At 43.6% G+C, this 27,434-nt stretch overlaps 4 protein-coding genes across 4 annotated transcripts; all 4 read left to right on the forward strand.

The window, feature by feature from the left end:
- Nucleotides 1–1,591: 1,591 nt before the first annotated feature.
- On the forward strand, nt 1,592–4,972 carry LOC310812196 (extracellular calcium-sensing receptor-like; the record flags this gene model as incomplete). Its single annotated transcript, XM_083680613.1, has 6 exons — nt 1,592–1,800; nt 1,967–2,255; nt 2,472–3,227; nt 3,303–3,530; nt 3,774–3,897; nt 4,071–4,972. The coding sequence occupies 6 exons, from the start codon at nt 1,592–1,594 to the stop codon at nt 4,970–4,972; spliced, it is 2,508 nt and encodes an 835-aa protein (XP_083536739.1).
- A 2,664-nt stretch (nt 4,973–7,636) lies between these two features.
- On the forward strand, nt 7,637–16,449 carry LOC310812544 (uncharacterized protein; the record flags this gene model as incomplete). Its single annotated transcript, XM_083681165.1, has 11 exons — nt 7,637–7,773; nt 7,959–8,247; nt 8,510–9,328; nt 9,504–9,731; nt 9,967–10,090; nt 10,244–11,143; nt 12,872–13,034; nt 13,221–13,506; nt 13,852–14,664; nt 14,749–14,979; nt 15,298–16,449. The coding sequence occupies 11 exons, from the start codon at nt 7,637–7,639 to the stop codon at nt 16,447–16,449; spliced, it is 5,142 nt and encodes a 1,713-aa protein (XP_083537291.1).
- Nucleotides 16,450–17,995: 1,546 nt separating this feature from the next.
- On the forward strand, nt 17,996–21,476 carry LOC310812545 (extracellular calcium-sensing receptor-like; the record flags this gene model as incomplete). Its single annotated transcript, XM_083681166.1, has 6 exons — nt 17,996–18,216; nt 18,482–18,767; nt 18,913–19,710; nt 19,804–20,028; nt 20,310–20,433; nt 20,563–21,476. 6 exons carry the CDS (start codon nt 17,996–17,998, stop codon nt 21,474–21,476), a joined length of 2,568 nt encoding a protein of 855 aa, XP_083537292.1.
- Nucleotides 21,477–22,554: 1,078 nt separating this feature from the next.
- LOC310812546 (extracellular calcium-sensing receptor-like) lies at nt 22,555–26,333 on the forward strand (the record flags this gene model as incomplete). The annotated part of the gene is given in 8 exon segments (XM_083681167.1): nt 22,555–22,671; nt 22,673–22,675; nt 22,679–22,818; nt 23,203–23,500; nt 23,723–23,894; nt 24,059–24,681; nt 25,052–25,175; nt 25,438–26,333. Coding segments are annotated over 8 exon segments (2,373 nt in total).
- Nucleotides 26,334–27,434: the final 1,101 nt, after the last annotated feature.

Consider the following 27,434-nt stretch of genomic DNA (forward strand, 5'->3'; position numbering starts at 1 on the left):
GGACCAAGATAAGGTATGCCATTCAGGCTATGTACAGTACAAGGCAAAAGCCTACCCAAGCGAGAAAAAAGGGTTAGGGTTAGGGTTAGTACTAAAGTCGATTGAAAATGTATTAAAGGAGTAATTAATATATTTAAAACATATTCATGTTTTTCTATATTTACTAAAAGCACACTAAAGTTGCACTGACTTTGTACTTTTGTGTACTTACTCAGGTATACTTTAATTTCATACCCTTAAATTTGTTCTTTAGTATACTTGCAAAAAGTACAGTATACTAGAACTGAATGTACTTTAAATTATCATGTAATTGAATATGTATTTTAATATACACTTACAAAAAGTATACTTGAATGTCATGTCTGTAAATGCATGTCCCTGAGAATTAGATAACCTGGTCCTTCAACTTCAATGCAGTTGCACCACTAATGGGATCAATTAAAAACTCAGTTTTGGCAAGTAAATATCGTGGTCGTCTTGAGTAAACTATCTCAGAGACAGCTTTAAACAAAAACATTTGCAGAATATCCTGAAAGATCTCAACAAAAAATATTAAATTAAGTATGTTAATATATTTTTTGTATATATTTATATATTTATATATATATATATATATATATATATATATATATATATATATATATATATATATATATATATATATATATATAGTCTCAAATGTAATTTTTTGTTAACAATTTACAGTTTGGTTATTTATTAGATTCTATGCTCATTTTGAGATTGGATTAGATTTTAACAGTGTTACCCTTCAGTTGTGTATACTCTGATTCCTACTATCTCTCAATTATGTGTATTAAGTTTCTAACCATGATTGTAAATAATTAGGACCAATTTTAAAGTTAAGTTTTTAACACAACAGAATGTGGAAAAAGTCCAGTTAGATGCAGTTATTATTTTATTTTTTAAAATATTTTTCCCGAACTACGGACATGGTGCGATGGTGGGTGCAAGGATAGGCTGGGCACAACAAGTCAACACAGCTGAGGTCGCAGACCAAAGCCAAAGTAGTCCCAAGTTGATAGAATCTTGTTTCTTATGATTATCAGTAAAATTAACACATTAATAACATTTTGATTACTTTGTATGGCTTTGTAACTCTATAAATGACCAACCACCCAACCAAGTTAGGCCTATTTCCCTGCTTTTGAGAGGAGCTGGCTAGTTATCCCTGGAGAATTCAGGTCTTTTCGCGTGTTTAGCATTGGCTCCGCAATTAACTTCAAACTGCATGCAGAGACATAAAAATGGTATCTATGAGTTCATGACTCTGGGTAAGTAGAAAAAAGGGCTCAATTGGGAGACATTTTTACTATCACTACCCCTTTAACCTCCGAGAGCCTGGTCAGTGATGTGACTTTGGACATCCTGTTTTCAAACCAGCTCCCTTTCTGGCGCTTTATTCCCAGGTAGACCCACAGCGCCCCGCCGAGTCCGTCCAATCACGCTTGTCGCTCATTGGCTAACACGAGGGCAGCTTGCCCTGAAGCTATCTACAAGTACATAAAACCCACTGCTCTAACTCGGGTCAGGGTGCAGATGCCCCCAGTGTGTGTGAGAGTGTGTGTGTGTGATGCAGCTAGGGTGGGTGTTGGTGATGGTGTTGGGAGCCTTTGGGGCAGAGGGAGAGGCGCCTCTCTGTCAGATGCTGGGGAACCCAGAGTTCCCTCTGCTTTTCAAGGAGGGAGACGTGACCATTGGTGGAGCTTTCTCCATCCACAGCAAAATCACAGAGCCGCCCCTCTCCTTCACAGACACACCACCTCCACTCATCTGCTCCAGGTATGTTTAATTTTTATCTGCTGTTTTTTGTTGTTGTAATATGTCTACCTAAATACCCTCTTCTTTCTCACAAACCAGTAGTTAAATGACCGAAGTATATAGGCACTGTAAATCTTCTGGTATTTCCTCTATTCTGAACTAACATGTGAGATGTTATTCTCCTCAGTGTGAACCTCAGAGAGTTCCGATTCGCTCAGACTATGATCTTCGCCATTGAAGAGATCAACAACAGTGAAACTCTGCTTCCGAATGTCTCCATTGGATACCGTATTTATGACAACTGTGGCTCGACATTGTCGTCTATGCGTGCGGCCATGGCTCTGATGAACGGTCAGGAGAGGATTGTGGGAAAGACCTGCTCTGGTCAATCGGCAGTGCATGCCATCATTGGAGAGTCTGAGTCCTCATCCACCATAGTCTTGGCACATACAACAGGACCATTCAAAATACCTGTCGTAAGAGACCTAATCCTACTACAGCGAGCGGGGAGGGGTGGAGAGGGGGAGACTTGCTACACTCACTCAATGTTTGTCTACAGCAGTCAAAGTAGTATTGTCTCACTCTGTCTCTCCCTTCACTTATGTGTGCATATTACATGCGTTCTGACACTTAACCGAACCTAATGATTTCATGCTTTTTTTCCCATGCTCTCCTGTTTCACTTTCACGTAGATCAGCCACTCTGCGACATGCGAGTGTCTGAGCAGCAGGAAGGAGTACCCCTCTTTCTTCAGAACCATCGCGAGTGACCTCTATCAGAGCCGAGCGCTGGCTCAACTGGTCAAGCACTTCGGCTGGAGCTGGGTGGGGGCGGTCAACAGCGACAGCGACTACGGTAACAATGGCATGGCCATCTTCCTGGCTGCAGCCCAGGAGGAGGGTGTGTGCGTAGAATACTCTGAGAAATTCCACAGGACGGAGCCGGAGAAGCTCCTGAAGGTGGTGGATGTGATCCGCAGTGGCACGGCCCGGGTGATCGTGGGCTTCCTGGCCCATGTGGAGATGAACAACCTCCTGGAACAGCTGAGTCTGCAGAACATCACAGGCCTCCAGTTCATCGGTGTGGAAGCCTGGATCACTGCAGACAGCCTGGTGACCCCCACCAGCTTCAGTGTGCTGGGGGGGTCCCTGGGGTTCGCCGTCAGAAAGGCCAACATAAGCGGCTTTGACGACTTTGTGATAAAGCAGTTCTGGGAGACGGCGTTTCAGTGCACAGAGACGAACGAAAACAATGTGACAGTAAACATACCTTGTAGTGAAAATCAGGATCTGATCGCACTGAAAGATTATAATGACGATGTGGCAGAGTTGAGATACTCCGGTAATATCTATAAAGCAATTTACGCAGTGGCCCATTCTTTGCACAGCCTACTGAAATGCACAGCGGGTCACAGATGTGATAAAAGTGTGAAAACTGAACCCTGGCAGGTAAAAATAACTCCTAAACTTCTCCATTTACCATGAATACAAACAAAAGCAAACTAATGCTTGTTTTTTTCTCAGGTAGTGGAGTCACTGAAGAAGGTGAATTATACCATAAAGACGGGGGACCAGGTGTGGTTTGACAGTACAGGTGCAGCTGCGGCTCAGTACGAAGTGGTGAACTGGCAGCGTGGTCCAGACGGGGCGGTGCAGTTCAAACCAGTGGGCTACTACGATGCATCACTTCCCCCAGGAAAGAAGTTTGCCCTGAGGACAGAAGCCATAATTTGGCCCGGGGGTCAGTCACAGGTACACAACGTTCCTGAAAGACCAAGATAATCACTTACAATCTGGGTGAGAGAAGTGAGGTGATTTTGGTCTTTCTGAAATTTGGAATCATCAAATATAGCTGACTTATAAATAACTTATAAAATTACATTATGGATTAGGTGTGGTGACAAAGTCTGTAAGGATCTTTATCTTTATTGAAACTAAGAAGTGAACGGCATCACAAACAACTTTAGAGTCAACTTTGTTCTCTGCCTCTCGCAGATGCCTGTGTCTGTGTGCAGTGAGAGCTGTCCCCCTGGTACTCGTAAGGCCGTGCAGAAAGGAAAGCCTGTCTGCTGCTATGACTGTATACCATGTGCAGAGGGGGAGATCAGTAACATCACAGGTACCCCAGGCCAAATGTATATTAATGTCCATATACTATTTACTACCTACTCTCTGTGTGTCCTACTGAAGTGTCTCAGTGTTCAATCTCTGGTCCATGTCTTCTGGAGATGATCACATAATGCATGTGTACTGTTCTTTACTCTTCAGTAAGTAACCATGGTTTCCTTACAGATTCTAATGGCTGCGTACATTGTCCTGAGGAGTACTGGTCAAATCCTGACAGAGACACATGCATACTAAAGGCTGTAGAGTTCCTGTCATTCACTGAGCTCATGGGTATAGTGCTTGTGTTTTTCTCTTTGTTTGGAGTGTTTCTGACTGTACTTGTGGGTATTCTCTTCTTTATCAAAAAGGACACCCCCATTGTCCGGGCCAACAACTCAGAGCTGAGCTTTCTGCTGCTCTTTGCGTTGGCACTGTGTTTTCTGTGTTCTCTTACCTTCATTGGCCGGCCCACTGAGTGGTCCTGTATGTTGCGCCACACAGCGTTTGGGATCACCTTCGTCCTCTGCATCTCTTGTGTTCTGGGGAAAACAATAGTGGTGTTAATGGCCTTCAAAGCTACACTTCCAAGCAGTAATGTTATGAAATGGTTTGGGCCTCTACAGCAGAGACTCAGTGTTCTGGCTTTCACTCTCATACAGGTCCTGATATGTGTGCTTTGGTTAACAATATCCCCTCCTTTCCCATACAAGAATATGAAGTACTATAAAGAAAAGGTAATTCTAGAGTGTAGTCTGGGCTCAGCTGTAGGCTTTTGGGCTGTGTTGGGGTATATAGGACTCCTGGCTCTCTTGTGCTTCATTTTGGCTTTTCTGGCTAGGAAGCTGCCTGATAACTTCAATGAAGCCAAATTCATCACCTTCAGCATGCTCATATTCTGTGCAGTCTGGATCACCTTTATCCCAGCTTATGTCAGCTCCCCTGGGAAGTTCACTGTAGCTGTGGAGATCTTTGCTATTCTGGCCTCCAGTTTTGGCTTACTTCTCTGTATATTTGCACCAAAATGCTACATTATCATACTGAAACCTGGGCTAAATACAAAGAAACACATGATGGGAAAAATGCAATAAAAATGTCTCTCAATATTGAAATAAATACAATTATGTGTCTATCAATCCCTTTGGCTAATGTACTCAAATGTGTACTTTAAAATGTGTTATTTTGGTTTGGTCAATCTTGAGCTTTATTTCCGACTTACCCAGGATGTTGTTAATGAATCTAGACAGTTTCATTGTGTAGTTCTTTAGCAATGTACTGTACAGCAGTTAGCATGCTAGCTGTTTCCACTAGCATTGCTAAAAATGCAAACCTAGAGATGCTTTACATTGCTAAATACATAACTACATGTATATATGAAGTGACAACCCCCTAGGTAAGTCATTGAGTGTAGAACTACCCCATTATGCTTAAATGGGTACTCTGTAAACATACAATAAGAGCTTCCTTTCATTAGTGAGAGAAACACATGAGCAAAAAGCCCAAAAAGGTCCCTGGGACACATATCACAGACACTTCCCAAATGTAGTTTGTACAGGGAGGCATTATGCTTTCACCACAGTATCACCAAGCATACAGTTATAAAGGAATTCAATAAAAGTGAAGCCTGTGGCTACTTCACGCCTCTCCCTCTGATGTGCATGAGAACCCAAACCCTAACCCTAACCTAACCCTAACCTGATGAGAGTGCTCTGTGATTAGGGTAGGTACTGAGACTTTCAACACTAGCATACAGTATATGAGAGGGACGGACAACTATACAAATAACTTGAATTTGACAACTTGCTCACAAAACTTTGGGTTAAGGTATGTGACCCTGGTTCTCTGAAGGAGATGAGGGAGGAATCTCCCTATATGATATGCACCCCTGCATACCCTTTTTGCTGAAACCCTATTCATTCAAGCCTGGAACAGGTCGGGAATGCTTTGCATGGCTGACCTTGGCCTAGCCGAGCCTTTAAAGGCTACTGCAATGCACACCCATTTCATTCTGTGAACCACCTCTTGACAAGCCCGTAAAAGAGGGGCAATCTGGTGATATTTCTCCCTCATCACAACACATACCATAACCCAAAGTTCTCTTTCAGTCGACTCGGTTTGACATCTCGCTATGGGACATTTGCAAAATGCCCCGATTACCAAAGCCTGTACAGAAAACCTGAGTGAGTACATGGAAATATACCCAGTTCACCCTACCTACGCAATCGTTCACACATGAATGGTTCAAACACAGGGATCAAAATACAAAGGGATATTTATTAACTAACTAAACAGGAATGTAAAAACAGCATAAAGCAATGAGGTAGAATGAATGAAATAAAGGCCTTGATGACTGAGAAGATGCACAGGCTACAGCAAATGACAAATGGGTATGGCACACGATACACCTCACGTTATCAATGAATCAATATCTGGAATATCGTATCAATGAATCAATAGCACTGAGTTCAGTGTATGAACTCAGATGCACAACCTACGTGTATGTGGTCTAGGCAGATTTGATCATTTGAATAGCAAGAGTACAGTTTACACAAAGAGATCAATGGGGGGGGGGGTCACATTAAACATTAAATTCTAGATGTCTCTATTCCAATTATTGGTTATTCTATGGAAAATGGTATCTCATATTTTTGTTTAATACATAGGATCATCTATGACAGTATTTCTATAACATTTAGATATCAGACAGTCCATTCAAAGTAGATTGTATCACATTGTGAGTGTTTAATCACATAAAACTTGATTACACTCGTGAAAATGTCCTCGAACATAACACACATTAGACATAATTTTGGTATATCACTCTTGACATTCTGAACCAACAGAATACTGTATTTCACTGGACTTCACAGACTCAAAGGATCACAGGTTATGCACCAGCTCAACACTCCTCGCAAAGCTGGCTCTCATCACAGATTCTCGAACTAACTGCTGGGACCAAGCTCACCATATGAAGGGTAGAGAAGCTGTCCTTTTGTATGTAACGTCAAGGCAAGTGGGACAGGCAAGATTAAAATCCCATGGAGCCTACGCAATTATGACAGCAATATGCCTTCAAGTTTCCCTGCCACTGATCGGATTACCGGGCCGCAATTGACCCGGAGGATGAGAATAAAGAGTTACAAACTCGTATTGATATAGCCCTGTTGACAACCACCCACCTCACCTTAGTAGCTGACAAATCATAATGAGATGTCGAATTGAGTCAACTTAAAGAGAACCCTACACAAACTGAACCACACTGAATGGTTTGGAATAATATCTTAATGTAATGAACTGAATTATAAAAATTAATGTGTCATTAGTTAAGATCAACACTTATTTAGCAGTGGGCCGGGAATTGTTATGAAATTCTGATCAAACTTTGTGCACACGCTTTTCATCTCTCACCTCTCACCACCTCAGTGTAGCAAGCAACAACGTATTATAGTTAGTTATAACATGACATAACACAGGTGTTTCCTAGGTGTGGGGTGCACCCTGTAAAATCTGTCAGCAGCCGTCCCAAGTCTTACTGAGACACTGCAGAGATCATGTGATATTATCCCTTTCTGATTTGCTAAGAGAAACTCGTCACAGTCTCCATAATGGATATAAACCCCTGTAGTTTTAGGAGGGGCACTATCAGGTCTTTCTAAGAGCATATGTTAGAGAGTGTGTATAGTGTGATGCTGCTTCGGTGGGTGTTGGTGGTGTTGGGAGCCTTTGGGGCCGAGAGAGAGCCGCCTCTCTGTCAGATGCTGGGTAACCCAGAGTTCCCTCTGCTGTCTAAGGAAGGAGACGTGACCATCGGAGGAGCTTTCTCAATCCACAGAAAACCACAGCAAAATCCCCTCCTCTTCACAGAAACACCATCTCCTCTCACCTGCTCCAGGTTTGTGTCTCTGCTCTCTGGTTGTAATTTTAAAACAAGGAGAAAAAAAAAACAGCAGTATGTCTGTCTCTCATTTAAGTACATCAAGATTATGGCTCTCTCTTCTGCAAACATAAGAAGCTTTTATGATGTAATTTTTATATCCAGTAATGAAAAAAGCTATTTTGTCCCTTTTGCTTCGTCAGCATAAACCTCAGAGAGTTCCGATTCGCTCAGACCATGATGTTTGCTATTGAGGAGATCAACCATAGCAGTATCCTGCTCCCCAACATTTCCATTGGCTACAGGATATTTGATAGCTGTGGTACGACAATGTCGTCTATGAGTGCGGCCATGGCTCTGATGAATGGTCAGGAGAGGACAGTGGGGGAGACCTGCTCTGGCCAATCGTCAGTCCACGCCATCATCGGAACGTCCGAGTCCTCCTCGACCATTGTGATGTCACGAACCACGGGCGCTTTCCACATACCAGTGGTAATACAGTACGCATCTTCATACAAGTTGACACACATTCAGCTTGGCCAATTAGACTTTTTTTTTTTTTTTTTAATTGCTACATGTGGTCCTCTGTGGCTCAGTTGGTAGAGCATGGCGCTAAGAACGCTTAGGTTGTGGGTTTGATTCCCGCTGGGACCATATATACTGAAATGTATGCACTTACTGCAATGTAAGTTGCTTTGGATAAAAGCGTCAGCTTAAATAGCATATATTTCCCTATTCTTGTTGTTATGTTTAGATCAGCCACTTTGCCACCTGTGCGTGTCTCAGCAACAGAAATGAGTACCCCTCCTTCTTCAGAACCATCCCCAGTGACTTCTACCAGAGCAGAGCGCTGGCAAAGCTGGTCAAACACTTTGGCTGGACCTGGGTGGGTGCGGTTAGAAGCGATAACGACTATGGCAACAGCGGCATGGCCACCTTCATAGAAGCTGCAGGTCTGGAGGGGGTCTGTGTCGAGTACTCTGAGGCCATCTCCAGGACTGATCACAGAGAACAGATGGCAAGGGTGGTGGAGGTGATCCGAAAGGCCAGCTCCAGGGTTCTGGTTGCGTTCCTGGCCCAGGGGGAGATGGAGCTTCTGCTGGAAGAGGTGTTGCGTCAAAACCTGACAGGGCTTCAGTGGGTGGGCAGTGAGTCCTGGATCACTGCCAGCCACCTGGCCACCAGAAGGCACTCTGCCGTCCTTGGCGGCTCTCTGGGCTTCACCATCAACAAATACAAGATCCCTGGGCTCAGAGAGTTCCTGCTACGGGTTGGCCCAGCCCAGAGCCCAGGGAATGCCCTGGTCAGGGAGTTCTGGGAGACGGCTTTCGGCTGCAGGTTCTGGTTCTCCCCACAGGGTGAGAGAGGCAGTCAGACAGTCAGACAGTGTTCTGGGTCTGAGAGACTGGAAGACATCAGTAACACTTTCACTGATGTGTCTGAGCTCAGGATCTCTAGTAATGTATATAAGGCTGTGTACACTGTGGCACATGCCATACATGACGTTCTGAAATGCAGACATGGGAGAGGAAGTGTGAATCAGACAGAGAAAGACCACATTGAGCCAGGAGAGGTGAGGGGTTGCGTCTAATTTGGCTCACATGGAGAGCTATTTACTCCTGATTAACTGACATGTTTTACTTACTCAATACTGTACATTCACTACAATCACAACATACCTGACTACTCTCACATACATGGGCTGCATCATGATATGAACGCTATGAATTTAACATCCATGCATGCAGGTACTGAAACACCTACGGGGTGTAAACTTCACCATGCCGTCAGGGGAGAGAATGTTCTTTGATGAGAATGGAGATCCGACGGCCACCTATGAGCTGGTAAACTGGCAGAGAGATGCGGCAGGAGACACAGTATTTGTGACAGTGGGGAACTACGATGCCTCGCTCCCTAAGACGTACCAGTTTGCTATGAATGGAATAAAGATAGCATGGGCTGGGGATTCATTAAAGGTACTGTATGCAAGATAATAAGAAAATAACAAATAACTCATGATATAACTCAACAAGCCATTCCAGGGACTGAAAAAGAGTATTAAGTTAGTGTGGCAATTTAATGATTGGATGGCTTATTGTACCGTATGAGTGAGTATGCCATGGACATTTGAGAATATTGCTTTTGTGTTTGAAGTGATTACATGAGGGAATGAAAGAGTGAGAGAGCAGCAGGTGTTGTATTGTGTTTCAGAAGCCGCAGTCTGCGTGCAGCGAGAGCTGCCTCCCGGGTTTCCGCCAGGCAGTGATCAAAGGGAAACCGGTCTGCTGTTACTCCTGTATCCCCTGTGCTGCTGGGGAGATCAGCAATTACACCGGTGAGACACTGTCAAATACACTGGCCAAAACATGTCAACGTTAAGAACAAATGTTTATTTCACCGACATGAAACACTTGTCTAATGATCTGAACATCTCATTCACTTGGGGTGAATATAGGAAAGTGTTGTAACATGAGCTTTTTCCTTTTAGATTCAGCTGAATGCACACAGTGTCCCCTGGAATACTGGTCGAATGAAGATCAGAGCCGGTGCGTCCCAAAGAGAGTGGAGTTCCTCTCGTTTGAGGAAACCATGGGAATCCTCCTTACTGCATTCTCATTGTTCGGAGCCTGTTTGACCGCAGCAGTGTCACTGGTGTTTTTTCGCTTCAAAAACACACCCCTTGTCAAAGCAAGCAACTCTGAGCTGAGCTTCCTTCTGCTCTTCTCGTTGACGCTGTGTTTTCTGTGTTCTCTTACCTTCATTGGCCGGCCCTCTGAGTGGTCCTGTATGCTGCGCCACACAGCATTTGGGATCACCTTTGCCCTGTGTATGTCCTGTGTCCTGGCTAAGACCATAGCAGTGGTGACAGCTTTTAAAAGCACAATGCCAGGCAACACACTCCCCCAGTGCTCCGTCCCTCTCCAGAGAACAAGTGTGTTCAGTTGCACATTTCTACAGGTCATTGTGTGTGTGCTGTGGTTAAGTCTTGCCCCTCCAGTCCCACACAAAAACACAGTCCACGGCAATGAAAAGATCATTCTAGAGTGTAGTCTGGGCTCAGCTGTAGGCTTCTGGGCTGTGTTGGGGTACATAGGACTCCTGGCTCTCTTGTGTTTTGTGCTGGCATTTCTGGCTCGGAAGCTGCCTGATAACTTCAATGAAGCCAAATTCATCACATTCAGCATGCTCATATTCTGTGCAGTTTGGATCACCTTTATCCCAGCTTATGTCAGCTCTCCTGGGAAGCTCACTGTAGCTGTTGAAATATTTGCCATTCTAGCATCCACCTTTGGTTTGCTCTTCTGTATATTTGCTCCAAAATGTTATATTATATTATTCAGACCAGAGAAAAACACAAAAAAACACATGATGGGAAAAACACATGTAAAATCACAATAAAGTTAAGTCAACACCACATACAACTAAATCCCTGTTGAGTAGTTCTTAACACTAGAAGCCCTGGGCCCTCATTACTAATCAAATTCTTTAGAATTGTTTTACCCATGACAAAAGTGAATTTCAACCCTGCAGTCCTTTTTCCACGCAACTTCATCTAACACTGTGGAATGGGTTTGTTATAAACAATCAATCTGTTACACTTTCTCCTTCAACCACCTAAAAACTGCTCTTCTTTTTTGCCGTTATTGTTAATTCAGAATGAAAAAAAAGTAAATTAAATTAAAATATACAATTAGTATCAGCTCAAAAGTTAGGCAAGTGAAGATGGAGATATGAACTACTGTTTCACAGGCCCACCCATTAGAATTGCTCAACAATACCCCCTGATGGTTGCATAGCAGAGGTGAAACACCTCAAATAAAATGTGTGGAGTTTCAAGTTTCAAGTTTCAAGTTTATTGTCTCATACACAAGTGCAGGGAGTAAAATTCTTAGGCTTGGTTCCATGACAATGCAGCATACAAAAAATACAAATAAGCAACAATGACAAGGGTCAAGACAATAAGTGACATAAGTACAAGACAAGTGAGACATGTTGGAGACACATGAGAAAATAAACATGACACAATTTGCAGTATAAATAAATAGTAAAAAGTAAAAAAAAAAAAAAAAAAAAAAAAAAGTAAGGCGAAGGCCAGTTGACATGCTTGACCTCCGCAATACCGTTGCTCAAGCATGAACCTTTTCAACTCTGACCTACTTTGACTATCAAATCAAGAACTAGGCTTATATCAAAATGTAAGGAGTGGGACACAGGAGACAAGTGACCCACACTGAGCACAGACAGTCCACGCAACATGATCCTTCTCTATTGTTTCAAATTCGTAGCTAGTAAAAATATTGTGACTAGTAAAAAAAAAAAAAAAAAAAAGTCCTGGCTTCATGCCGTCATGATACCGTCATATAATCTCTAAATAATTATTGATAAATAGTTGACACTGTTAATAGTGCAGAATAGAATGTTGTCCTTATAACACTCTGGTGACAACATTGTATGTTCATTTTGTAATAGCATGGTATATGGAGTTTAGTGGTTTGTGTTATTACACAAGTGGATCTTTCAACGCCATTACAAAGCAATTTGTAATATCCTATGTAAAAGCATGTTAATACAATGTTGTTACCAAAGTTATTGCAGAGCTGCTTCACTACACAATAGAGGCAACTTGATGTGAAGTGTAACCAATAAATAAATGTTGATTAGAGTACAAATAATGAACTTATAATCAGGCACCAACATATTGCAGTGCTTTTGAATAAATTGTGTTTTCATCACAAAAGTCCTGATTTCCCCAAAGACGTGACTCAGGGTAAAAAAAAGAAAATGACACCTCACCTTTAAAAGTATATATTGTAGTTTGATAAGAATAAGCCATTGGTTCTGTGAGGGACAAATGGGACTATGCAAATGTTATCTGATTGACAGAGCAATTGGCCTGTCACATAGTGACTAGCCTCATCATTGGCTAGAGAGATAAAAAAAAAAAAAACACTCCTAGCCTGGAGCCCAGCTCATACAGCATCATAACCACCATCAATGCCACCATATAAAGGAAGCCAGAGATGAGGGGTTTCACCAGTGGGCCCTGAGTTGTGAGAACACAGAGGGACAGCTATGCTGCTGCTAGCTGATCTACTGATGCTCACTCTGCTAACAGCCAAAGCTGGGAAGCCTGTGTGTAGACCGTATGAGACCAAAGAACTGTCCCAGTTCTCCAAGGAGGGCGACATCAACATAGGAGGCATTTTCTCCTTCCACCAAAATCCAGTCAGTGTGAATCCAACTCTTCAGGTCAACCCAGGAAGCATCCAATGCAATGGGTAAGAAAGGGTTAAAAGTCTGTAAGTATGAACCATAAAACTTATTGTTCTACAAGACTGTATAGTGCTAGCCAATATATTTCTACAGTATCACAGCAAGGTCATACATTGTATTTTTTTGTCTGTTGAAATTAAATGACTTCCACAAAAGTCACATAACAGGCCCAGTTGATGTCCTCTCTGCAGGCTGGACCCAGGGGAGCTCCAGTATGCCCAGACAATGATATTTGCCATCGAGGAGATCAACAACAGCTCTGAGCTGCTTCCGGAGTTGTCCCTGGGCTACAGGATCTTTGACTCATGTCCCAGCATCCCCCTGTCTGTGCGGGCATCGCTGGCACTCATGAATGGGTATGAGGTGGGGATGGAGAGCTGTACCAAGCCCTCCACTGTGCATGCCGTTATAGGGGAAACCACGTCCACCTCCACCATAGGCATTGCACGCACAATGGGGCCTTTCCAGATACCCGTGGTGAGTGAGTTTTAGTCAAGAGAGAGGATTGTTTCCCTGTTATGTACTAAACTGTTTGCCGAAATAAATATGCAATCTATCAACTTTATCCAATTAGGTGTTCAATCAGTGACAAAGGTAAGAGTGTACACATTGTGTGTGTGTGTGTGTGTGTGTGTGTGTGTGTGTGTGTGTGTGTGTGTGTGTGTGTGTGTGCGTGCAAGTGTGTGTATTGAGCGAGAAAGGAAAAGATGAGAATATAATCATGCCTATGTGCTTCATTTCCAGAGTGGCTCGATGAGAGCAGTGCATGTGTCATACTTGTTAAGACTAATTGCACACTCTTGCCTCTCCTTTTTGTTTCAGCTCAGTCATTCAGCAACCTGTGCATGTCTGAGTAACAGAAGGGAGTACCCCTCCTTCTTCAGAACTATACCCAGTGACCTCTACCAGAGCAGAGCGCTGGCAAAGCTGGTCAAACACTTTGGCTGGACCTGGGTGGGCGCCATCAGAACCAACAGTGACTATGGCAACAATGGTATGTCCACCTTCCTGAAAGCAGCCAAAACTGAGGGGGTCTGCGTTGAATACTCAGTGGCCATTTACAGGACTGACCCCAGAGCTTGGTTTCTTGAGGTGGTGGACATCATCAAAAGGTCCACCTCCAAAGTGATCGTGGCCTTTGCCGATGGCACAGACCTGGACATCCTCATCAAAGAGCTGTATGTACAGAACGTGAGAGGACTGCAGTGGGTGGGCAGTGAGGGCTGGATCACATACCGCTACATTGCCTCCGAGGTGAACTATGCGGTGGTTCAGGGGGCGGTGGGCTTCGCTGTGCCCAACGCGCACATCCCCGGCCTGGGGGAGTTCATGGCCAACACCCGGCCCTCCACCAGGCCTGGAGACCGGGGGCTGGTGGAGCTGTGGGAGAGTGTGTTCAGCTGCAGCCTGACTCCCGGCACACAGGGCTCAGTCAGAGCCTGCACTGGGGAGGAGTTGCTGGGGGAGACAGACACCCGCTACACAGACGTGTCAGACGCCAGCCTGCTGAATAACGTCTACAAGGCCGTGTACGCCGTGGCCCACGCACTGCACCTGCTCATTACCTGTCAGAGTGGACAGGGGCCTTTTGAAAACAACACGTGCGCAGATAGGAATAAGATACAACCATGGCAGGTAAAGTACTGTGTCATCTGTGTAATATGGGGGATCAGCAGGCTGTATTAAATTAAATGCAAATCAAGCTTTGTTTTCTTCCAGGTGTTGCATTACCTGACCCAGGTGAATTTCACCACCAAGCATGGTGAGAGGGTGTTCTTTGACAAGCATGGGGACCCTGCGGCGCGATACGCCCTGGTCAACTGGCAGATGGACGACACAGGCTATATAGTCTTTGAGACTATTGGCTACTATGACGCCTCCCAGCCAGAGGGGCAGCAGTTTGAGATGAAAGAGGGTGTGAGGGCCGTCTGGGCAGGCATGAGTCCAGAGGTAAGGCACTGTGTTGTGGAGGTCTGTATCTGTGCTAGTTTAAGCTTGGGTGTTCTCTGAGTTGAGGTGCACAATGTATTCAGTAATATAGCGCAAAACTAGTGTTTCTATACCCTGTACCATTAATCAAATCAAGTAAGTATCATTGTATCTGATAGTGAATAACTTTGCCTCGTCATGTTTTCAGAATTGTGCTTTCAAGATTGCAGATCACTCCAATGTGTGTGTTCTAGGTTCCCATGTCTTTGGGATAGTTTTCAACTAGTTTTTAAATGTGTTGATAGCCATTATGAGTAAATGTGTGTCATTGTGTTCCAGGTGCCAAGGTCTATCTGCAGTGAGAGCTGCCCGCCAGGGACTCGCAGGGCAGTCGTTAAGGGCAAGCCTGTTTGCTGCTTCGACTGCATCACCTGCGCAGATGGGGAGTTCAGCAACACCACAAGTGAGAGCACGGGACTCGCAGCCTTTACGCTAGCCTTCGTCATGTTTCTGTTTGGCAAAATCACAGCTAGCACTTTACTGGTCTATCTAAAGATGTACTTGCTGTACAGCTTAAAAATGTTTATGCTTTCAGATGCAGTGACATGTGGCACATGCCCTCCAGAGTACAAATCAAGTGAAGAGAGGAATAACTGTGATCTGAAAGCCATTGAATTCCTCACCTTCAGGGAACTGATGGGTATACTGTTGGTTACATTCTCTGTGTTTGGAGGGTGTCTAACAATGACAATAGCGCTAATATTTTTCCACTACAAACAGACTCCCATCGTCCGGGCCAACAACTCAGAGCTGAGCTTCCTTCTGCTCTTCTCGTTGATGCTGTGTTTTCTGTGTTCTCTTACCTTCATTGGCCGGCCCTCTGAGTGGTCCTGTATGCTGCGCCACACAGCGTTTGGGATCACCTTCGTCCTCTGTATCTCTTGTGTTCTGGGGAAAACAATAGTGGTGTTAATGGCCTTCAGGGCTACACTTCCAGGCAGTAATGTCATGAGATGGTTTGGACCTCCACAGCAGAGACTCAGTGTTCTGGCTTTCACTCTCATACAGGTCCTGATATGTGTGCTTTGGTTAACAATCTCCCCTCCTTTCCCCTACAAGAATATGAAGCACTATAAAGAAAAAATAATTTTAGAGTGTAGTCTGGGCTCAGCTGTAGGCTTCTGGGCTGTGTTGGGGTACATAGGACTCCTGGCTCTCTTGTGCTTCGTTTTGGCTTTTCTGGCTCGGAAGCTGCCTGATAACTTCAATGAAGCCAAATTCATCACATTCAGCATGCTCATATTCTGTGCAGTCTGGATCACCTTTATCCCAGCTTATGTCAGCTCTCCTGGGAAGTTCACTGTAGCTGTGGAGATATTCGCCATTCTGGCTTCTACCTATGGAATGCTATTTTGTATATTTGTCCCAAAATGCTATATTATTCTACTGAAACCAGAGAAAAACACAAAAAAACATATGATGGGTAAATGACCTCAAAAGCACTGTGAATCTAGCTTACTGGCATGTTTCTTTGGCTATTTGAATATAATTTACATGACTGAATTGAATATGTTTACAGATTATTTTGGAGCTGTAGGCCATTGCCTTTCTGTACTCTGTCTTCGAACTCTACCTTTGTGTTATGGATATAGTAAACATGTGTGTTGTTTGGCTTAAATACTGTAACATGACTGTCTATTACCTGATTTGTGCAATATTCAATAAACTGTAGCCGCTTATGGTTTCTGCCTATCAAAGGCCTCCGATTCATATTCCAACATACTGAGTGATGCTGTAGCATACCTGATATTGGCTGGTATTCATATTCAGAGAAAATCTCCTGGGTTAAAATCAGCCGACATCTAGCTGCAGGAAGATTACATTTATGCTAACATTCAACAGCTATTCGTTTGGCTAGTTGTTGAACTCTGGCATGAGGTCATAAGTGAGAGCTATTAACAGCGTTATAAAATATGAAAGGAGGTGGCGCACATCGAAGCATCAACATCTTTGAGTGTTATTATTTATTATTATGAAACTTACCATTTGAAGTCAAGAATTACAATTAGGGCATTACTATGAGCGTCATTAAGTGATTTCCATTTCAATCCGACTTTAAACTATTCAGGCAACAGTGCCTTGTAATACACTAAGGAAGTTATGGTAACACGTTTGTTGCAAGTTATCTGTACTGTTTTGTATTGAAATAAATCCTATAGCAGTATAGCTGAGCTGCCTATAAACGTACATATACTATATGCTGTAGTTCAGATATCGAATTAAGGAGGTTAATGGAGTTAGGTGACTTAAATCACTAGGGATGTAAGTGTAATTGGAATTAAGTAAACTAAGTTGGTCTAAAGATGGAATTGAATTAAGGGAATTAAGAATTTAGAGGAAATTAAATTGATTCTGAATAAGAAGAGAGGAGCACATTTCAACAACTAATGTTAAAATCACACCTGTAAGCCCTCAAATCTACCTACCATTTTTAATATTAAACTTCAGAATAAACAACAACAATGATGATATTGTTATCACATGGTCCTTGTCCATGGTCAAAGTAACAATGCATAAATCAGAAACTAGAATTACAACTGGATTGTCTACATTAAATCCCATGTTAATTCACGCAGGGATTTTCAGGGGTCTTAATTTCGGGTTTTCTGAACATTATACACTTGGTTTGGTGTTTCTAGCCTCAACGGAGCAGTGGGGTTCTAAAGACTGCAACTATTGATGCCTATTGACCTCTAGGTTAATTTGGATTTTTAAGTGATCATATAAAAGTATAAATAGGTAGATTAAAGTTTGTTTAAACTTAATCTGCACTATAGAGCATTTGGTGTTCCTATCTCAAAAGTTGTGGGAGTCGGAGCAGTGGGAATAATAATAACAATAGCCTATCATGCAAGCATCAATAGAACCTCCTAGGTAACTTGGAGGGAGGGTCTGGGCAATTCCAGTTTCTTTGAGGTCACTGAAACCTCTATAAAAAGCTAAGCGCCTTTGCATGCCCTTCCCAGATACGACTGCCATGGCATTGGGGACAGAGTTACTGCTGCTGTTGCTGGTGGCGCTGAAGGGTATGGTGACACTGACAGCAGCCCATGCCTGCTCTCTCCTGGGCCAGCCGTTTCTGCCACTGCTGTCTGCCGAGGGGGATATCAACATCGGAGCAGTGTTCTCCATCCACAGAAAGTCCCTGGTGAAGGTTCACTCATACACCTCCAAACCAGAGCTAATGTCCTGCGTCAGGTTGGTATACAGAACAATTAGGTATTTTTCCTCTGCTTTGAAAGCTTGAAGCTAGTGTGGATCCACATATCTTGCATATAGCTGAATAATATTTCATATAACTGTATTTACTGTGCTAGACATATTGTGCTATTAGATGCAAATCAATCAATATTCAATGGTTCGGAAATATTGAACTTTGAATTATTTTTAACTGTCTATATTGTGTATTTCACATTTTTGCTTAAACGCTTCACATATCAGTTGTTTCTCCACCTGTGTCCAGTTTGAACCTGCGTGAGTTCCAGTTTGCTCAGAGCCTGATCTTCGCCCTGGAGGAGATCAACAATAGCAGTGAGCTGTTGCCAGGCCTGTCTTTGGGCTACCAGATCTACGATGCCTGTGGCTATGTCCCCATGGCCATCCGCTCAGCACTGGCCCTGATGAACAGGCACAGTGATGGGGACACCTCCTGCTCCCGAACCCCCACCGTACTGGCCATCATAGGGGAGTCTGGTTCCTCGCCTACCATTGGGATATCCTCCGTGGCCGGACCCTTCAACATCCCTGTGGTGAGAAATCTACACATGGTTATTGCTTTTCAATAGGAGATAATAGATGGTAAATATGCATTGTTGAGTATTATCACATGTATTGATATTCTGTTGTAACTAAATTTGTGTCAATTTCAACTTTTCTTCTATGAAAACCACTCAGATCAGCCACTTTGCCACCTGTGCGTGTTTAAGCAACAGAGAGAAGTACCCCTCCTTCTTCCGAACCATCCCCAGTGACTTCTACCAGTGCAGAGCGCTGGCAAAGCTGGTCAAACACTTTGGCTGGACCTGGGTGGGCGCGGTGAACAGCAACAGTGACTATGGCAACAATGGCATGGCAACCTTTGTTAAGGCGGCGCATCAGGAGGGCATCTGCATCGAGTACACAGAGGCCATCTACCGCACCGACCCCAGAGAGAGGATCCTGGAGGTCATCCAGGTCTTGAGGAGAGGGTCTGCCAGAGTGGTGGTGGCTTTCATGGCATTGGGGGATATCATCCCCTTGTTAGATGAGCTGGCCCTAGATATGGTCCCGGGGCTGCAGTGGGTGGGCAGTGAGTCCTGGATCACTGCCAGAAGCCTGGCAGGGACAGAGGGCTTTGGCTTCCTCAGGGGCTCAGTGGGCTTCGCCATCGGGAAAGCCAGCCTGGATGGTCTGGAGGGGTTCTTAGACAGGGTGCACCCCTCCCAATCCCCGAACAACAGCCTTCTGAGGGAGTTCTGGGAGATGGCGTTTGAGTGCTCCTTTGCGGAGGACGGTAACGGTGGTGGCACTCTGTGCACAGGAGAAGAAAGCTTGGCAGAACTGGAGAACCAATACACTGATGTGTCAGAGCTGAGAATAACTAATAAAGTTTATAAAGCAGTGAATGCTGTCGCACATGCCCTACATAACCTTATACAAGACTTAAATAATGACACTCAGCGCAGCAACAGACCAAGCTTCAAACCACAGCAGGTGAGCTTGTAATAATAATAACAGGTGGGCCACAGCAGCAGTATTCTAGATATCAATCAATCATTGCACCCTTTCTCCATGTTGTGCCACCAGGTGCTTGAGTACCTGAGGGAGGTGAGGTTTAGGGTAAAGACGGGCGAGCAGGTCTCGTTTGACGCTAATGGAGATCCGGTGGCGCGTTATGAGCTGGTGAACTGGCAGCAGGCGGAGGACGGGTCCATGCAGTTTAACACAGTGGGTCTGTATGACGCCTCACTGCCCACAGACCAGCGCTTCACTATCAACCAGGCACTGATGTGGGCTGAGGGCCAGACTGAGGTAGGGGCCAGACTGAGATAGGATATCACTGTGTTTCAAAAAACACATACTGTACAAACTATCTCTTACAAAAAAAAAAATAATGCTTTCTGCACTGTGGTACAATTGGTAATACTGGAAAAAAATGAAATTACTTCGCAGCTGTAACTCATTTTCATCAGGTTTGATCACCTCACCTACACCCCTGTAAAATGTTATGACCAAATGTTAAATTGTTAACACCACCCTACTGTTTCTATAAATACATTAAATTTAACATCTATTTTTCCTGTCCAATTCAGGTGCCTGTGTCTGTGTGCAGTGAGAGCTGTCCCCCAGGCACTCGTAAAGCCGTGCAGAAAGGAAAGCCGGTCTGCTGTTATGACTGTATACCATGTGCAGAGGGAGCGATCAGCAACATCACAGGTATAGTAAATAAACACAGATAACAGTTTGCATCTTCTGATACTGTAATTAGATTAGACAAAGAGATATCAATAAGGAAAAATAACACACATAAAATAATGGGATTATTATTTTCTAATTTCCTTACAGATTCTAATGATTGCTCTCCTTGTGACTTGGAGTACTGGTCGAATGAGAACAGGGACAGCTGTGTACTTAAAACAGTTGAATTCCTTACCTACGAAGAAATCATGGGCATAGTTCTTGTTATTTTTTCCTTGGTTGGAGCCTGTGTTACGGCACTGGTAGCAATTGTGTTTTTTATTCATAAATACACCCCAATTGTCCGGGCCAACAACTCAGAGCTGAGCTTCCTTCTGCTCTTCTCGTTGATGCTGTGTTTTCTGTGTTCTCTTACCTTCATTGGCCGGCCCTCTGAGTGGTCCTGTATGTTGCGCCACACAGCGTTTGGGATCACCTTCGTCCTCTGCATCTCTTGTGTTCTGGGGAAAACAATAGTGGTGTTAATGGCGTTCAAAGCTACACTTCCAGGCAGTAATGTCATGAAATGGTTTGGGCCTCTACAGCAGAGACTCAGTGTTCTGGCTTTCACTCTCATACAGGTCCTGATTTGTGTGCTTTGGTTAACAATCTCCCCTCCTTTCCCCTACAAGAATATGAAGCACTATAATGACAAGATCATTCTAGAATGTAGTCTGGGCTCAGCTGTAGGCTTCTGGGCTGTGTTGGGGTATATAGGACTCCTGGCTCTCTTGTGTTTTGTGCTGGCTTTTCTGGCTAGGAAGCTGCCTGATAACTTCAATGAAGCCAAATTCATCACCTTCAGCATGCTCATATTCTGTGCAGTCTGGATCACCTTTATCCCAGCTTATGTCAGCTCTCCTGGGAAGTTCACTGTAGCTGTGGAAATATTTGCCATTCTAGCATCCAGTTTTGGTTTGCTTTTCTGTATATTTGCTCCAAAATGTTTCATTATTTTACTGAGACCAGAGCAAAACACAAAGAAACACATGATGGGAAAGACAGAGTCAAAGGCCCTTTAAGATAAACATACAAAAATAACTCCATCAATCCCTCAAATTCCTCACTCAGAGCACAGCCATGGCCAAACAAACACACACAGCAGTGTTTCAGCAGCATTGCTCCCCCTAGTGGCCAGTGACAGCCTGGTTCTGCTTCCACAGGCTGGCTTCCCCCCTGCGACTGCTGCTATCTGGGCCAGATCAGGACCTCCCACACCAGCATCTCACTGTCCCTCTCCCTCACTGGCCTGCTCTGGACCAGCATGGTCTGCTATCTCATCCAAAACCATGTTGACTACTTACACCTGACCACATAGAACTGTGCATGTATGTATGTATGTATGTATGTATGTATGTATGTATGTCCACAGCATGTTTGTGCCTGTACATACATGGGCATATGTACATGGTATTGATAGCGCAATAGCTGTCTATCTCGTGTGAACCTACAGCACATGTTCAATCCAACATAAGGTATTTCTAAACAGGGATATCGCTCTTTAAGTACAGTATGTTTATCTTGAAATGGCTACAGTGCATGCTGTATTGCAACAATAGATCAAATAAAACCTGTTAAAAGATTGATGACATGAAATCTCCAGTCTGATTTTTGAGCCTCTCCTGTCTCCTTTAAGTCAAGCTAATAGGCCTACATTATCCTCACTCATATGTGTAGTCTGAACTAGTGCACACCTCACTGAAGATGTTCAATCAAATGCAGAAAAGTGTGTTGATAAAAGAGAAAAGTTTGAAGCCATTTTGAAAGAACAATCGACTGTAAATCACATGGTCTCAAGGGCTAGCTGTTTGTGTAACCACATTAGCATCAACAGTCATATTCTAGGACCAGAAATGACATTCAAGTAATCAAAGTTTTACTCAAGTTTTAGAGTAAAAGTTTTACTCAATTACCCTGACAATGACCAAAGTTGACACCTTCCTCCTCTGAGACCCAGCGGTACTCTACCTCCCAGTGGGGTATTACTGTACTGTTTCTGTTTATCACATTGTGTCACACTGTATGAATATGGGTGTCAGCTCTGCCCTGCCTCTGTTCAGGCACCTGTGATGCCAGCCATGTAGCTGCACTCACTGAGCCATGTTGTCCACACAGAGATGGCCAGAGCAGGGCTGGGCCATACTGCAGCTGGTGCTGGTGACAGTTGATCTATCCATGGCTGAGGAGCCAGCGTGCAGGCAGAGGGGGGGACCGGAGTACCTGAGGGGGGGGGGACCGGAGGGGGGGACCGGAGCTGTCCAAGGACGGAGACATCATGCTGGGGGGAATATTTTCCTTCCACAGCAGCTATGAGAACAGATACCACGCCTACACACACAACCCAAAGCCTCTGCAGTGCACCAGGTAAGCATCTTCTTGTAAGCACAGTTGGGATTGACATAACATAACATTTATTCTGAAAAAAGGCTACCGGTTCATTTCAAGTGTAAGGTACAGGCATTAAAAACATCAGATTTCCTGGGGTCATAGAATCATGACTTTTTGATTAATCGTAACAAAATATCTAAAAAATATTTTTCCGATGTACTTAATATACTTTAAGTATAAAGTGCCCTCCATAAGTAAGGGGACAGTGAAGCAATTTTTTTTCTATTTTTGGCTCTATACTCCAAAAGTGTGGATTTTAGATCAAACAAATTGATGGTATTGGTGTACAATATATAGGAGTTTACTTTATTACTATTATTACAATAATAATAGACGTTAACATCTCTCATTTTGGACCAGTCTAAATTTCAGGGCGTTTCACTACGCCCAGGCTATGCTTTTTGCCATCGAGGAGATCAACAACAGCACAGCCCTGCTGCCTGGCGTCTCACTAGGCTACAAGCTGTACGACTCCTGTGGCTCCATAGCCGGAGCAATGAGGGTGGCACTGGCCCTGGCTAATGATTACAATGAGACAGCCTCTGCTTCAGGGAAGCACTGCTCTAAACCAGCCCACGTCCAGGCCATCCTGGGAGAGTCCTCCTCATCTCTAAGCAGCGCCATAGCTACTGTTGTTGGACCCTTTTACATCCCACTGGTGGGTAGGTCTGGTCACTCAGGGAGGCATCTGTCAATAATCAGGTTTATCAATATTATCCGAACCATGTCCATGGGTTGTGTTGAATTGCAAACACATTTTTCTACCATTCTTTAATCCAGTATTACGGATGTTTTATACATGTTTATAGACAGTGAATCGTAAATCCTAATCTGTGATCTTGCCTAACATAAGTTAACCCTGTGTAAACCTTTTCCCTAGATCAGCCACTTTGCCACCTGTGCATGTCTCAGTGACAAAGTCCGGTACCCGTCCTTCCTCAGAACCATTCCCAGTGACTACCACCAGAGCAGGGCCCTGGCACAGCTGGTCAAGCACTTCGGCTGGACCTGGGTGGGTGCCATCAGAACCAACGATGACTACGGGAACAACGGTATGGTCCTCTGTGGCTCAGTTTGTAGAGCATGGCGCTAACAACGCTTAGGTTGGGGGCTAGATTCCCGCTGGGACCATATATACTGAAAAATGTATGCACTGATTGCAATGTAAGACTCTTTGGATAAAAGTGTCAGGTAAATGGTATATATTAATATATAGGTATGGCCACCTTCACCGAGATAGCCCAGGAGCTGGGCATCTGCCTGGAATACTCTGAGGCCTTCTTCAGGAATGACCCTCCAGAGAAGCTGCGGAGGTTGATGGAGATCATCAAGACCTCCATGTCACAGGTCATCGTCACCTTCCTCTCTCCCCTGGACCTGCAAGTGTTGCTGCCTGAGCTGGCCCGCCACAACCTGACGGGTTACCAGTGGGTGGGCACCGAGGGCTGGATCTCAGACCCCTTCATTGCACGGGTGGAGGGTTACCAGGTGTTGTACGGTGCCATAGGTTTGTCCATCCCCAAAGCCCAAGTGACCGGGATGAGGGAGTTCATCTTGGATGTGAAGCCTCTGAAGTCCTCAGGCAGCATCCTATTCACTAAGTTCTGGGAGGCACTGTTTCAGTGCAGGTTCAGGCTGAGGGAGGGCCATGACGGTGCTCAGAGAAAGTGCACAGGCAATGAGGATTTGTCCGGACTGCAAAACACCTTCACTGACCTGTCTTTTATGGCCATCTTTAATAATGTCTATAAAGGAGTGCATGCTGTGGCCTATGCGGTCCATAAAGTGCTCAGCTGTGGGAAGACATGTGGCAACAAGCCCCTTCCAGAGCCACGGATGGTGAGTTGAGCACTGAAGTAAGAGCAACATGAAAGGCGTGCTTGTAACTACAATAGCAAATGTGTGTGAACATTTGAGCGATTCACAATAGATGGTTTCAAATCGTATCATGTAGAGTCATTAATCCCTTCACAGATTCAAATGTACTTACGTATGTAATAAACCAATCGTTTGTCTTTTTAGATTTTGGATCTTATAAAAAAAGTGCGGGCAAGGAATAAAAAACAGGTGAGATTGATTAGTTGCCAGTTTAGAGCTAAGGAATGTTGGCTGAATTTGTTTCTAAATAGCATTTAATATAAATATCAAATAGTACATTCTGGATGAGTTGCACTGCTCTAATATTCCAATGATCTGTGCACCATTGCAGGTGCCTGTGTCTGTGTGCAGTGAGAGCTGTCCCCCAGGCACTCGTAAGGCCGTGCAGAAAGGAAGGCCTGTCTGCTGTTATGACTGTATACCATGTGCAGAGGGAGCGATCAACAACATCACAGGTAGAATCAATTGAAACAGTAAACTTAAGAAGACTTAAGAAGACACAATTGAAATTGTGCCACTTCATCATCATAACAGGATACAAATTAATTATCTGATCTAGAGTATAATGCGATTTTGCTATTTCATAATAACAACATATAAATTATGCCATAATGATTGTTATAACAAAATAATATTTGTTCTATTTATAGTAGCAGCAATGTGCCACTGCATTATAGTACATAAATCTAATATATTGTTTTCACATTGAATTGGTAGATTCTCTCACCTGTGTGCGATGTCATCCTGAATTCTGGTCCAATAAGAAGAGGGATGAGTGCAAGAAGAAGGAAACAGAATTTCTATCCTATGCAGAAATCATGGGGGCCCTGCTTACAGCTGTCTCCTTGCTAGGAACCTGCCTGACGAGCATTGTGGCGTTCATTTTCTTCAGATACAAGAACACTCCCATTGTCCGGGCCAACAACTCAGAGCTGAGCTTCCTTCTGCTCTTCTCGTTGATGCTGTGTTTTCTGTGTTCTCTTACCTTCATTGGCCGGCCCTCTGAGTGGTCCTGTATGTTGCGCCACACAGCGTTTGGGATCACCTTCGTCCTCTGCATCTCTTGTGTTCTGGGGAAAACAATAGTGGTGTTAATGGCCTTCAGGGCTACACTTCCAGGCAGTAATGTCATGAAATGGTTTGGGCCTCTACAGCAGAGACTCAGTGTTCTGGCTTTCACTCTCATACAGGTCCTGATTTGTGTGCTTTGGTTAACAATCTCCCCTCCTTTCCCCTACAAGAATATGAATCACTATAAAGAAAAGATCATTCTAGAGTGTAGTCTGGGCTCAGCTGTAGGCTTCTGGGCTGTGTTGGGGTATATAGGACTCCTGGCTCTCTTGTGCTTCGTTTTGGCTTTTCTGGCTCGGAAGCTGCCTGATAACTTCAATGAAGCCAAATTCATCACCTTCAGCATGCTCATATTCTGTGCAGTCTGGATCACCTTCATCCCAGCTTATGTCAGCTCTCCTGGGAAGTTCACTGTAGCTGTGGAGATATTCGCCATTCTGGCTTCTACCTATGGAATGCTATTTTGTATATTTGTCCCAAAATGCTATATTATTCTACTGAAACCAGAGAAAAACACAAAAAAACATATGATGGGTAAATGACCTCAAAAGCACTGTGAATCTAGCTTACTGGCATGTTTCTTTGGCTATTTGAATATAATTTACATGACTGAATTGAATTTGTTTTCAGATTATTTTGGAGCTGTAGGCCATTGCCTTTCTGTTCTCTATCTTCGAACTCTACCTTTGTGTTATGGATATAGTAAACATGTGTGTTGTTTGGTTAAAATACTGTAACATGACTGTCTATTACCTGATTTGTGCAATATTCAATAAATTGTAGCCGCTTATGGTTTCTGCCTATCAAAGGCCTCCGATTCATATTCCAACATACTGAGTGATGCTGTAGCATACCTGATATTGGCTGGTATTCATATTCAGAGAAAATCTCCTGGGTTAAAATCAGCCGACATCTAGCTGCAGGAAGATTACATTTATGCTAACATTCAACAGCTATTCGTTTAGCTAGCTGTTGAACTCTGACATGAGGTCATAAGTGATAGCTATTAACAGCGTTATAAAATATGAAAGGAGGTGGCGCACATCGAAGCATCAACATCTTTGAGTGTTATTATTTATTATTATGAAACTTACCATTTGAAGTCAAGAATTACAATTAGGGCATTACTATGAGCGTCATTAAGTGATTTCCATTTCAATCCGACTTTAAACTATTCAGGCAACAGTGCCTTGTAATACACTAAGGAAGTTATAGTAACACGTTTGTTGCAAGTTATCTGTACTGTTTTGTATTGAAATAAATCCTATAGCAGTATAGCTGAGCTGCCTATAAATGTACATATACTATATGCTGTAGTTCAGATATCGAATTAAGGAGGTTAATGGAGTTAGGTGGCTTAAATCACTAGGGATGAAAGTGTAATTGGAATTAAGTAAACCAAGGTCTTGGTCTAAAGATGGAATTGAATTAAGGGAATTAATTCAGAGGAATTAAATTGATTCTGAATAAGAAGAGAGGAGCACATTTCAACAACTAATGTTGAAATCACACCTGTAAGCCCTTAAATCTACCTACCATTTTTAATATTAAACTTCAGAATAAACAACAACAATGATGATATTGTTATCACATGGTCCTTGTCCATGGTCAAAGTAACAATGCATAAATCAGAAACTAGAATT

Source organism: Argentina silus (genome assembly GCF_951799395.1).
Source record: "Argentina silus genome assembly, chromosome: 11".
NCBI lineage: Eukaryota > Metazoa > Chordata > Actinopteri > Argentiniformes > Argentinidae > Argentina > Argentina silus.